The sequence below is a fragment of the Cygnus atratus genome, chromosome 13 (genome assembly GCF_013377495.2).
Source record: "Cygnus atratus isolate AKBS03 ecotype Queensland, Australia chromosome 13, CAtr_DNAZoo_HiC_assembly, whole genome shotgun sequence".
NCBI classification, from domain to species: domain Eukaryota; kingdom Metazoa; phylum Chordata; class Aves; order Anseriformes; family Anatidae; genus Cygnus; species Cygnus atratus.
The window spans coordinates 621562-635234 of NC_066374.1; the positions used below are offsets into that span (position 1 = coordinate 621562).

The following is a 13673-nucleotide window of genomic DNA, read 5'->3' on the forward strand; positions in this document are numbered from 1 at the left end:
AATAAGATATACCCAGGATTTGACCAAATATGCATTCTCACTGGAAGTATTTGCAAAGCTGTTTGAAGGAGGTGATGTGTTTGCGAATCAACTAGAGCAGGATCAGAAGCAATGGGATGTGACTGGGGTGACCAGTGATGCTTTCAAAACCGAGAGCCGATACTTCATTCATTCAATATGTAAGGAAGATGGATGGTGCTATTGCCTTTAATTCCTCTTGAGGGTTTTTCACGTGAATATGTATGTGCGGGCCCTGCTGTTCCGTTTATAGATTTAAGCTTAGAAAAACAAAGTTTGTTATTAATACTGAAACTAGAAGGGGAAAGTGCAGCCATTGGCTATTTGTGGTTAGACAGGATCTATGCTATTACCTGCGGTCATTAACTTGCTTACAACTCTGAATGTAGTGGTAAATGGTTATGAAAACAGTCTTAGTTTTCCTTTGCTCTTAGCAATGTTTCTCAGGTTTATGTGACCACGTCAGTTAGGATGTGGGCTCCTGGAGGCAGATGAAGGAATGGCAGAAAAATTAGAAGAGTTCCTCTTATGCACAGTTGTTAAAATTCTCTAATGTAGAGGAGCAAAGATAGGCTCCTGCACCTATGTCTCACCACAGAGTAACCAGGCTTCTCAGAGTTATAGAGCTACTGCTGCTTTTACTGATTTATATTGTTTTCAGGGACGTAAATTAGAGACTTGATGTCAGAGGGTATTATTCACAGTTTAAATGCAATACAAAATGCAGCTACTTAGTGCAGCTATTCTGTCTGCACCTGTGACACGGTGCTCACATGCAGAGTCAGTTGCCTAACTGGGGAATCAGAGTTTGTTTTTTCACCTCTCTATTTCAGTTTCTTTCTATCAGTCAGCCATCCCTGGTTTTGCAGACAAAAAGAAGCGCTAAGCCCTTTTTTAAAAAACATGTATCACATAATGTGTTCTTTGAGGGTTCGAGCCTGTGCCCATTGAGGTCAATAACAACGCTTCTATTGACTTCAGTGGTACAGAATCGGGCCCTGAGGCTCAAAGAATTGGTGCATTGTTAATCCCTTGGAGCTAGGAGGGAAAAGGGGCTTGTAAATGCATATCCCATTGCCAATAAACGGATGCCAAGCAGTTAGCGTTTCTTGCACCAAAAGCATATGCAGTTTATACCCACATAGGTTTTTAGAAGTCTAAATGAAGGATATTCCCTCCCTAGCCTCCCCAAAAGTCACATCACTCCGGTCCTTAACAATGTCAGCCAGATGCATTCTGAAAGTAAGACATAATTTCCTAAGAAATAACAGAGCTAACTTTTCTACCTTCTGCTTAAAGCATCATTAATTAGCAACCCAAATTGTGCTGAATTAAGCCCAAACACAATTCCAGCATATTTATATCTGGAGCAGAGGTATAGGCTGCTTGTTTTATTATCTCCACCATCATCGATCATGTACAGTACATTTTACAGAGTAAAGTTTTGAAATGATTAACTGCACTGTTCCCCCATAGTACTTCGTACATTTGATCGATTTCTAGTCATTTCATTCAGCCCTGACCTTGCTGTGTAACAGTCATTTCTATAGCCCCAAATCCAGTTAATCTGTGCTTAGTGTCTGAATTTATCTCTGAACAACCAAAATATTTCAATATTAACTAATCTTTGCTTGTGTTTATATTCCTTTTGGCTTCCTAAATTGTTGTTATGGCATGATTTCACTACTCTGCATATAAACTGTGGGGCCAGATCCTGAGGTCTGTAATCCTGTTTTTAGGCAGAAAAATCTTCTGTTGAAGATGAAAGTACAACCTTAAAATTTTCTCATTCTCCTTTTTTAGAAAACAGCTCTATTTGGAGGAGGGTACCTGTCCATGACTTTGAAATACCAAAAAACATCAGGCAAGATGGGTGAAGGTTAGGGAGGATATAGACAGTTTTCTGACAGTCTGAATCCAGAGGTAGGGAACATTATTCCTGTGTTTGTGTGAAACAGCTTTCCTTTCCATGCTGCTCCTGGAACAACAGAGCTGCTTTTGTGATCAAACTACCTTTCATCTCTAAATCATTTTGGGGAAACTGAATCATGTAGTCCGCTGAACAGAAGGAAAAGTTGTAAAGCCACAATACCTGCTAACCCCCACCTGAGCAGTTTTGCCCAGAGACGGGGGTGTTCATTGCACATCCTCACCCAGCAGTCCTGCTCAAGACTTTCAGGGTTCAGAATCAGTTATGCTGGCTTTCACACCAAAACCAGGCTTTTGCTCCTCTCTTGCTTCTGTTTGCCAGAAAGAGCAACACAGCTTGCAGGTGCTGGCTGGATTCTTATGTAGTTTCAAAAGGATTGTTCAAAAGTTTCAGAAGTTTCAGTGTGTTACGCTTGATAAAACCCTGTCCTGGTTTCAGTTAGGATAGAGTTAATTTTCCTCCTAGTAGCTGCTAGGGTGCTGTGTTTTGGATTAGGATGAGAAGAGCGCTGATAACATGCTGATGTTTTAATTGTTGCAGAGCAGTGCTTACACCAAGCCAAGGACTTTTCAGCTTCTCGCTCTGTCCTGCCAGCGAGCAGGCTAGGGATGCAGCAGGAGCTGGGAGGGGACAGACCCAGGACAGCTGACCCAAACTGGCCAAAGGGGCATTCCATACCATCTGACGTCATGCTAAACAATATATAGGGGTGGCTAGCCGGGGTGGGGGGGCCGGCTGCTCGGGGATAGGCTGGGCATCGGTCAACAGGTGGTGAGCAATTGCATTGTGCATCACTTGTTTCGTACACATTAGTAGTAGTAGTACTATTATTATTGTTATTATTATTATTTTCCTGTCTTAATAAACTGTCTTTATCTCAATTCACAGGCTTCACTTTCCCGTTTCCCTCCCCCATCCCAGAGAGGGAGGGGGGAGGGTGAGCGAACGGCTGTGTGGTGTTTAGCTGCCGGCTGGGTTAAACCACAACAACCCCACTGACAGGCTTCAAGCTGCAAGGACATCACTGGGGGTACAATTAGAAGGCAGTGGTATTGCACAGAAACCATCACACGTCTTGTATAGTGTTTAAAGACTGTACTTGGTTGTGAGACTGGGAAGGGGAAAAATGTAACTCGACTCTGAAGGCCCCAAATGAGTTTGCAGAACTGAGAGCTTGAAAGTGCATTTTTAATCTTAAAAGGAATATGTTTGGTACAAGTAATGGAGAGATACTTGGGACTCCACAATGCTGTTTTGTTACAAAGCTTGTGGGAAGTTTTTCATTTTGGGGTCAGTTGGAAGCATTCCAACTTCTGAATCGGAAATATATTTCCTCTTTTGGGGAACGTACACATATATGTACTGCATGATTTTAAGATGTCATTGTCCTGACCTCATCAAAATGAAATTAGAATAATGCTTCCTCCTTCTTGCATTTGTGATCTAATAACTCAGAGTCCAGTGTGATGTCCACTGAACTCACTGAGGGTTTGTACTTGGAACCAGAAATTTATCTCAAGGTTACGTCTTTATATTTCGGGGCCTAATGACTCTGATGACCTTGACACAGTCTGTGAACTTCGAAAAATGCTGTTGCTACTAAGAGCTGCCATTCAGTTTCTCTTTGGCTTGAGTAGCTTAAATGGTCTGGTGTGTTCCAAAGCCTCAGTAATTCAGCAAAAGCCTTTTGATGAACACCAACTAAATTGAAAGCATAGATCTTCCCTGATGAACCAATTTTGGAAATTTTAGTTATGTTTTGTCATCAAAAATGAACATTGCTGACGGATGTGAGAGGTGCTGTCAGCTGATCTTTGCGCTTTTAGCTTACAGCTATAGTTCTGAGGAAAGAATTATTTTCATGTATCTATTTTAGAAGATCACTATCAGCTTATTTGAAATGTATCATAATCAAGGCATATGTGAGTATAAAGTTATGGGGACTCTGCTATTTGACCAAATGATTCTTAGTAAATTTGAGAAATTCAGGAATAATCTCTTAGGATTTTTGAAAAAGCTGGTTCATACATTTCATACTGAAAATAGGCAGAAATGAGTTGACTTTCAGTTCATTATTGTGCAAAGTATGGCAAATGCATTCATTGAGAACAAGTAAAACAGCTGGATTCTGGTCTTGTTTTAAATGCAAATCTCAGCACTCTCATGAAGTTCCCAATGTCATTTCCAATGTGAAATAGCTGTTAGCTTAAGCAAAGCTCCCATTGCAATAGAGGAGGCTGTGGTCTGAGCTAAAACTACAAAGTATATCTGGAGTACATGACCAAACTCACACCGTTCTAGGCCTACGTGTAAACATGTCCATCATGGCCTGACATTTACTTGGCTTTGCCAGTAGGACTGCAAGGCTATTTCTCAGGCTTCTTTTGTGTCACTGACTTGAGTTTCTTTATATATTGTCTCGTGGAGTGTTCTAGAACAACTGTTTTTCCTGAATTACAGTTCCATCCTCTGGCTTATAGTGTCATCTCCAAGCCTCTTTTTCCTCCTCAGACAGGATCCTCTACCCAGAAGTCGTGTGTGAACTGGCATGTTAGAGTGGTATCACCAGGCTGGTAATCATAATTTGTCTGTACAAAGAATTCCTATTGACTGCTGACTGAACAGGAGCTGAGGGGGCTCCTGACACTCTGAGGATATTTTACAGCTAGCCATTTTTGATATCTACAGTTCAGCCTCCTGAGGTGGCATCTTTCAGTATTCTTCTGCAAAAAGATACAGAGCATGTGGAAAGAAGGGTTAAAAGCTGCAAAGAGGTGTATGAACTGGCAGGTGGTTTCTAGCAAGAGCCAAATGGGAGACAAATGACTCAGAAACTACAGGGTCCAGGAGTCATTATGGTCCAATTCATATAGAATTAGAATAACGCTCTGTCTCCTTCTTGCTTATGACAGGTTTTATTTGCTTTTCATGCTTCAATACATTGGTAAGTCTGTAAGAGAGAGAATTATTCTCCAAACTGAATCCATAATCCAAGCAGATGTATATATCAAACATATGATTTCATATGTGCCCTAAAGCCAAACTCCTCCTTGAAAACTTTATAACTGGTGATCTACTTAGAAGTTGAGTTGAGCTTTGGCAAACAGGTTCAAAGTTCATGGATATCTAGGCATAAGGGCCTGTGCGATGCTGTGTGGAACGGGGTGGCCCTAAAAGTATGAATAAGCTTGCAGTGAAAACATGGCCTTTGGTACTGCTGTCATTGTCTTTCACCTTTGACAGCAGAATGTTTCCCTAAAAAATAGTGGAAACAAGTGCTTTCCAGAAGATTTCCAGCATGTCGCTTTTCATATGTAGTTAATACTTCAAAACCTCGTAACAGCACTCCAGAAATTTACAGCACCAAGGAGCCCTATTTGGCAACACCTTTCCATTAATCTGCTTTTTTTTTTTTTTTCTCCAACAGTATAATTATGTTAGAAATAAGGAAAGCAACTGTGTATTCATGGTCCAATTTAATGGGCCCCAATACTTTGCTAAAGCACTGCAGTGGATCAGTTGGAGTTAATTATTATACAAGATTACACTGCAAATAACAACAGTACATCAAAGTAATGTGTAAGGTCTGCCATGCAACACAAAAGCAAGAACTTTCAGAGTTAAGTCTAAAATTATGTGTTTGCATTTCCTCTTTAACTCACTACATCACACTTAACGTTTGCGCCCCCAATGAAACCTTGTGTAAAACTGGCCACTTCTTACCTACCACTTCTGATGACTGTGTATAGCCACCTAACAAGAAGGTGCTAAGGTCAGTTCTGAATTGTCTTGCTTTCAGAAATTTAATTAACTGATTTATCACTGTGAAACTAACTGTTGGGTTGGATGCTTCTCAGAGCCAGTGTCCATAACCTAGATATAGGTGGCAAAGCTCCAGTTCCTGAAAAAGAGTGATTTTTATGTAAACAGATTTCAAGGTAGAACTCTAAGGTGATGTCTCTGCCACCTTCCCACAAAATAGAATGGTCCATACTCTTATATTTCATACTTTCTGTATATTTGATTTTTTATATACTTTCTGATGTACGAAGAACAAATAGCTTATGAGAGATTTGAAATACAAATTCTAGTCCTGCCTCTCCTCTCCAGTCTTGTCCCTAACCTCTCATGCACCTCAAGAATATGGATATGGCTACATATCGTACAAAATAGGCTATTAGCTTTATTCAAAGACCACTGAAATCAATAGAATGATGTTTAATAAATGTAACGGTTTTTAGATTACACTCCAGGCTACTGCAAGTACCAAGGAAATGGCATCTCACTCCTTGAAAGGAAGGATTTTACTTAACTTACATTTATTGTTTTTCATTTTTTAAGATACACAAATGAACACCAGACAAATAGGTGACTCTTCCTAGACTTTGCCAGTCAATAACACTGTGAAGTCTGCTTGTGAAGTTTCAACAAGTGAAACTTACTGAAAGTAATGGCTATGTATACAATCCAGTGCTTCAAAATACAAAAATAGGATGTTTTAGCAACGTCACGGGTTAGACAAGCTTCCCATAAACGTGCAGTCACTGATAGCAGTGACCTTGTTTGTTAGTGCTTGAGTGCTTAGTTAGTATTGGTGCTTATAAGGACACAACAGAACTGAAGTAAAAACAGGATTATAGCAGTTTACCTGTTCAACATTAGTTTCCAGATAATCCGATACTAAAACATTTAACAGATGATAATAAATAATTATCTCTTTTCCTGCAAATCAGGACTGTGGACTCCTTGGGGCTCATGGGATACTTCTGAAGTGTCTGCAAAAGGTAATTAAGAAACGTTAAGTCTATTGTCATTCGACTTCTATCTGCTGCATAAGAACCATGGCAGATCTATTGGAAAATGCTTAAGACTCTTCAAATTGATATAAGGTGAGAATTGCTACTACAAAACCATTTTGCAGGGTTGTTTTTTTTTTCACTTCTGATGCCTTCTATTGTGCTGAAAGAGCAATCAAATAGTCAGTTTCATACTGTAATTATCAAGATCCAGCACAGTTGCTACAAGGTGTGATTTACAAAGCCAAACAACTTTTAATTGGGAATAGAAGTTTTATAAAGCATGAGAATGCTTCTGTTAACATTGGCTATACTGTTAATATAAGATCTTTTCAAATAAACTACTGAGTTTCTGAAGGGTTTGCTGTCTCCTGAACACTGCAGATTATCAGAACTACATTGTGTTATTCATATCAATGTAAGTATACAACTGTAGTCATCTTTGTACTCTCAGTTAACTTTGTACTCTCAGTTAATCCCACTGAAATCAATAAAACAAATCATGTTAGGTGGAATTCATCTCTGTGCAGATAGACAATGCAAGTCGTCCACAATAAGACAAAATATGATTTAAAGACTGTGGATTCGATCTTTCAGTATACAGGGGTCAGAATCTCCAGCCTGTGGGTTAGACTGTGATGTTACAATAGGATATATCTCTTCTTCATATGATTTTTCTCTACTACCGTCTTAGATTCTGGACTGTTCTGTAAATTCCCTGTATTGACACCTTGCTAGCAGCATTGGCATTTTTCTTCCAGTTACTGTCTTGTTAGAGCTTGAGATGCTGTTGGAATTAGATGGTAGGTTAGGTATCTAGGTGAGAGAAAATAAAGGTCTAAAAGTAGCAGAGCTGCTCATTCCTCTCATGTATGCTCTATGTACCTCTTTCCTCTGAGGAAGTGCTTTCTTTTCATGGAAGTTGCACAGGGAGAGTTTTTTTCATGTTCAGGTGAAGTTTTTTGGGTAGTGACAAAGCAAGGGAGAGACAAACACCCCATAGACAATATATTTCCTAGGACTAATGAAGACAAAGCTTAAAGTTCCTTTTCTGTCAAATTTCATTCCCGTATTAATATCTTGTTTATATGAAGTGAATGGACTCTTGGAGGAAAAAAAAAAAAAAAAAAAAAAAAGCCTGGTTTCCTACCTTAGTGCTGCAAAGGCTCACTCCAGAAGTAAAAACACAGGTTCTTCGAAATTAACAGAGGTGAATGTCAATTTCCCGCATAACTCAAACTTTGTAACTACCAGACCACTTGCTTAGGGGAGGAGAGGGATCTCTCTCTGATCAAGTGGAACAGATCAAATCTGAAATCCTTAAACTTCAGTGAAAAATGTATATTCTTATTGTATAGACATCCCTTTCCAAGAATCAATGAGCTTTTTCAACAGATATTTTCACTAAAAACCACTACTATAGATCTGAACTGAAATGAGTTATAGTAATATACAAACAAATACTGGGAGAAAAGTGGACTTTTGATTGGCAAGCAGTTATCTGAAGTCATTATTCACTACTTACAGCTAAAGGAGATTGTCTTTAATATACTTCAGTAATTATACACAGAAATAAAATAGTGGTCAGATTCTGCACAGAGTTCTAAGTGGTTTAAAAACTGGTTTTAACTCTCAAGATTGCTTGAAAACTGTATTTATAGGTATGAAAGAAAAAGATAGAGGATTCACTTTATTAACAGTGTATATGGGATACCGTTACTTTTTTGATTTACTTTTTCCTTAAGTAATAAATATAGATGCACTCAGCAAAAGGGTTTAAATAAGAATTGCAGGGTTATGTTATGCCAGCAGTGCCTAGTGTACAGTTCATCAAAAAGCAGAAGGTAATATAAATTGTTTCTGACATTATGGGACTATAATAACCCTACACTTCCACCACCCCCTAGATCTTAGAAGGACTAGTAATATGGATCCTTAAGATACCACAAACTCAAGAAAAATGAAGACGTTTGTACATGCTGTTTCCACATTTGTCTTAGTTGTGCAATTGTAGTATATATAGGTTATTACTGTAACAATCCATGCTCAAGTCTGATAAAAGTTGATGCAGGAATTTGCTACCTAAAGTTGAATGTCTCCAATAATGGAGTAATGACTTATTTGTCAACAAGTTTCCTAATTGAGCCTGTTCCTATACAAATCTTGATCACCCTTCCATGTGCTAGAACATATTCCTATGTGCCAGACAGTATTATTCTGCCAGGGTGTAATGGATAAAATCCTAGCTCCGACGACAGAGGAAACAAACCTACCACACGTTTCTGTTGTTCCAGGATTTCACCTGTTGACTGTTCTTAGCAAAAAATTAATCACAACAAATCAGTGATTCACCCAGTCTCCTATACTGTCTCTGCAAAAACTTTCAGAGAAGGTTAAACATACGATGAACTCCCATCATGCACAGGAAGACCAGGTCTTCCTTGAGTCTTCTAGCAGCTACTTTCTGCCATGAATTGTGGATATTAATTCCAATAGCTTTTTCATCTAACAGATTTACTCTGCTAATTCATATAAATTTTTAAGGTTTTAAAAGCAATTATTTTTGCCAAGAATAATGTGTAGAAGGCAGCTTTATAGATTAGCTATAAACTGCATAGCAGAGTATTTCTGTTAAACTCTCTGTCCTCTGCTGCTTTTTAATTTAATTTTATGTCTCTGTTACTGTTTGGTAATGAAAGGTAAACAGGAGAGCTTCAACAGTTTGTTCTATGCCCACTCATAATTTAATCAATTTTAACTAGATGTCCTTTGACCTGTTCTCTGAAATATATGCAACTATAATGTCTAAATTCATTCTCCCTCTTTTGACACCGTACTTTCCCTTTGACTGCTGCTATCTGTAGTTTCATCTTCTCCTTGAATCCCTTTTTGTCTTTGCTTCTCTCTCTGCCTATCACTTTATTTGTAAACTGTCAATTGCAGAATTAATCAGTTTAGCTAATCAAAATGCTGAGATTAACATAAAGTTCGGTTAATTGTATCTCCTGTTTTTATGAAGAAATAACCGGTTAAAATAATTTTTTAAAGGCTGTAAAACACAATTGGTAATACATTTATTGGCAATTATAATCTAGTTAGGTTGGTAGTGGGAGAAGCACAATGATTTCTGGAAACTCACTGACTGAACTGCTCTCTTGCAATTATAAATTGGGAATTACAAAAGTGCTAAAATCAGCTTAGTGCAGTTAGGGTGAAGTTTGAGCCAGAGAATCCTGGTGTAGATTTTGCCATAACTTTATGCTAAAACCATGGATTTAGCCTGGTAACATCAGAAAGCTCGGTGAGAACGCTGTGTCCCAAATTCTCTAGCATTTTTCTAATCCAGTATTAGACACCACAATGAGAACACATTAGCTAGTTATAAATCATTACCTCCTCCTGGCTCAGGTAGATAGTACTCAGAATCCCCTAGTGCCCCAGGCCACTGTAAACCATCTGAACATGAAGCTCTGATTATCCTGCAAAATCTTGGTTGTGTTTAGTTAGGAAAGGTTTGGGAAAGCATCTGGTATGACCTTGGTTACCATGGAACTCATTAACTTGAGTCACTTAACTTCCAAGTATGTAAACTATTTGTAAGGCATTAATATTCACATAAAGCCAACTAATATCATACTATTTTGTCCTAGGATGGATTTGGTTCACTGTAAGAAAGAAACAGGGATGTAGTCTCTTTGGGATTCTTCAAAATCTGTATAGGATTGTTGCTGTACCATTTGTATCTAAAAATATTACCATGAGATGCATAACAAAAAAACAGTGTGTTTTGAAAATGTTAATAATAATGTGAATGTTAGGGGCTTCGGGAGGAGAAATGTGATAATGAAAATTTATTTGCCTCTTAGCACAGATTCATTTTAGATTATAACGAGACTCTCAATTTTGAGATGAGGCTGTGAAGTACCATTTTATTTGGGATCAGGTACCCATCCTACTGGCTGTGAAAATGAGATTCTGCCATATGCCACCTTCATTACTGGTTATTTAATTTCTTCTCATATGTCCTAACATTTATAATGTTAAACATAATTTCTTTCATATTTTTTCAGTACATCATAATCAGGCATGTCAAGTGGGGTCAGGCTGGAATACACAGCTGGAGGAACAGGAAGAAGAAATTTGTGAGAGCAAGTGCACAGGAAGAAAGCAGGGCTGCTATGAAAGGACACAAAAGAGGACTTGGAGACTGTGTGAAGAATGTGTTAGAAATGGACTGGAGGTAAGAAGGGTGGGGAAAGAGGCATCGTTTGCAACCAAAAAGACAACTTATTAGCCTATAGGAACATGTGTTTCACAAGTATATTGAAAGTCTAAGTTTCATGTAGCTGTCTGTAACTTTCAGGTCTGCTATTTTTATCAAAGGACATTTGAGAGAAGAGTGCTCTACAGTAAAGACCAGCTGTTGCTTGTGGTCTTTATTCTGGTCTGAAACTTCCTGCCTAGGTGAGCTGGGTCAGTTGCTTTCCCTGATTCTTACATCTGTAAGAGAAGAATACAATCCTGCTTCATAGGCATGTCTACGGGAATTCATAAATAATATTTGTAGAGTGCTTTGGGCTAGAAGAGTGCTACCGATATAAAGATATTCTCCACATATCTCTACAGAAAAACATTTCTTTATTTAAGGAGATAAAGTGTCAACTGCCATCTGAACCTAAAGCAGGAACATTCCCAGCCACCCTACAGCCTGATCTCTACCCTGCCTGAACTGGAATAGATTCCATCTTCTGGGAATGATTCTCCTAAAGGAGCACGCATATAGCAACCAATGCATGCACCTAGGAGTAAGCAGGAGTCACACGTGTGCGTAAAGTCATACATGTGCTTAACAGCTCTTGCTGTGTGGATGTGATGCCCTGTTATTCATCTGTGCCTTTGGCATCCTTCAAGAGTAGTGGTTTGAAACTGCATGTGTGTAGTCATCTGCTAGTCTCACATGAGTACTTACTTACATGAAGCTACAGCCAGTATCACTGGCTAATTATACTGCAAATGCAAAGCCAAGTGCTTCTGATATTATCCCTAACTCAACTGTACATAGTCCAAAAAAAAACCTACCAGCCTGAGATTAACGAGGGAGAAAAAAAAAAAAATCAGAGGCAGACCAAGGGAAAGTGGTCTGCTGAAATCAGAGGAAAAGAAAACATCAAGTGTAAAACGATCTTCCCTGGGCCTAGGAGATGGACTGGGTGACCTAGTATCTCTTTTCTGTCTCCATTTTGTACAGTTCCATGAGCCTCAAAGCAGCAAGAAGAGAAAAGAGCTTCAGGCTCCATACAGTGAGATGTCAAGGAGAGGGGTGCAAGATCAACACGCCACAGAACCAAGTTTCCAGCAAAAGCACAGTGTCTCCGTACGTGTCCACAGGCCAGGGGCGTAACAAGATTGATGCTCAGCCAAGAGGTGGGTACCAAGAGGTACGTGGGGTGCCTGACACCCGTCTGCCTGCTCCCTGTGGAGATCTAGCATCTCTGCTACTCCGGGTCTGTTATTTTCCACAGCATAAGGGGCAACGGAGAGACTTTGCTGGATTTCTCTCTTTTAGAGGACGTTTGGAAGGATCTAATATTCCCTTGTGCGGGATAAACTCGTCCTGATGTCCCTTCCCGCTGCCCTGTGCCATCCCCGGCCCTGTCCCTGCCCTGCCACCTCCCTCTCCCCTCAGGCGGGCCCTCGCCCTCAGCCCCGGCCTCCCCGGCGGCACCGGGCCCTCACGGCGCCCTCTGCCCCCGGTCCCTGCGGCTCCTCAGCCGCCCGCCATGCCGGCCCAGGACCCCGGCCGCATCCCCTCACCCTCCCCGCGGCTCTGCGTCGCCTCCCCCTTCCCTCCGCTCTCCTCCTCCCCTCAGGCAGCCGCACGCACCGCACTCTCCCTCACTCTCACACACACGCACACACACACGCACGCACACCCGCCCAGGCGATGCAGCTTTAAAGGGACCAGACGCAGCCCCTGAGGCCGGTCAGCTGCCGCCGCCCGTAAGCCCCTCAACGGGGGCCGGGGGAGGCCGAGCGGCTGCGAGCCCGCCCCCCGCCAAGTTTGATCGATCTCCCCCTCCCGGCCCGGGCGGAGCGCCTCGGCGGCTCCGCTCCCCACCATCTTTGGGGGAAGTCCCATGCGCTGGGGGGGGGGGAGGGGGGGGGCACTGATGGAGACAAGGGGGGGAGAGAAAGGCAAACCTCGCAGCCAATGAGCCCTGCCAGGCTGGGGTGAAGACAAGAGGAGAGAGATCTGAGGGGAAAAAAATAATAAAAAGAAAAAGAAGAAAGGAGGGGATCGTCCTCCCTGCTACCTCCGCCAGCATCAGCACCACCGTTGGCTGCTCCGAGGCTCCCTTCGCGCCCATGCCCGAGCCGCTCGCTTCGTGCTAGGGGCTGAAGCGCAGGGGCTGAAGAAAATGGGGCAGAGCGCGCCCCGGACTCTGCTGCTGCTGCTGCTGCTGCTGCTGCTGGCGGGGCTGCTGGGGAAGGCTCGGGGAGGATTCCCCAACACCATCAGCATCGGTAAGCGGCACCCAGTTACGCCGGGGGGCGGCGGGGAGAAGCCAGCAGCAGCCGGCCGGGGAAAAGGGGCGAGGGCGGCCGCGGCTGCTCGCGGGGCCAGCCCGGCTCCGGCCCCTTCCCGCACCGGCAGGGAGATGCGGGAGCGGTGCCTGGGCTGCTGGGGCGGCTGCTGTTCACCACGGGACCGACGGGAGGCTGCGGTCCGTCTCCGTGCAGGACCGCAGAGCGGTTTAAGGAGCGGCGGCGTGAAGCGCAGCGCTGTGCCCTCAACCTGTGGCCGAGGGAGCCGTCAGGCTGCTGGCGTGCGAGTGAAAACCTTGGGGTTTTGTGCCTTTTTTTTTCTTCCCCTTCATCGCCTGTCACACCGCGAGCCCGGCGCCCCGCTGCTCAGGCCGGGGTCTTTC

At 42.1% G+C, this 13673-nt stretch overlaps 1 protein-coding gene across 3 annotated transcripts in view; it reads left to right on the forward strand.

The window, feature by feature from the left end:
- Positions 1 to 2945: 2945 nt before the first annotated feature.
- The window catches only part of GRIA3 (glutamate ionotropic receptor AMPA type subunit 3), a 154704-nt gene continuing 143976 nt past the window's right edge, over positions 2946 to 13673 (forward strand). The window contains exons 1-4 of one of the 3 annotated variants that reach the window (XM_035541848.2): positions 2946 to 2978; positions 6682 to 6732; positions 10815 to 10984; positions 11993 to 12168. In XM_035541848.2, the coding sequence (XP_035397741.2) occupies positions 10923 to 10984; positions 11993 to 12168 (238 nt within the window). In that variant the 5' untranslated portion in view covers positions 2946 to 2978; positions 6682 to 6732; positions 10815 to 10922. Of the gene's footprint in view, positions 2979 to 6681; positions 6733 to 10814; positions 10985 to 11992; positions 12169 to 12606; positions 13270 to 13673 lie in introns of those variants that run through there. The other 2 variants (XM_050713416.1, XM_035541849.2) reach the window with 2 other exon arrangements.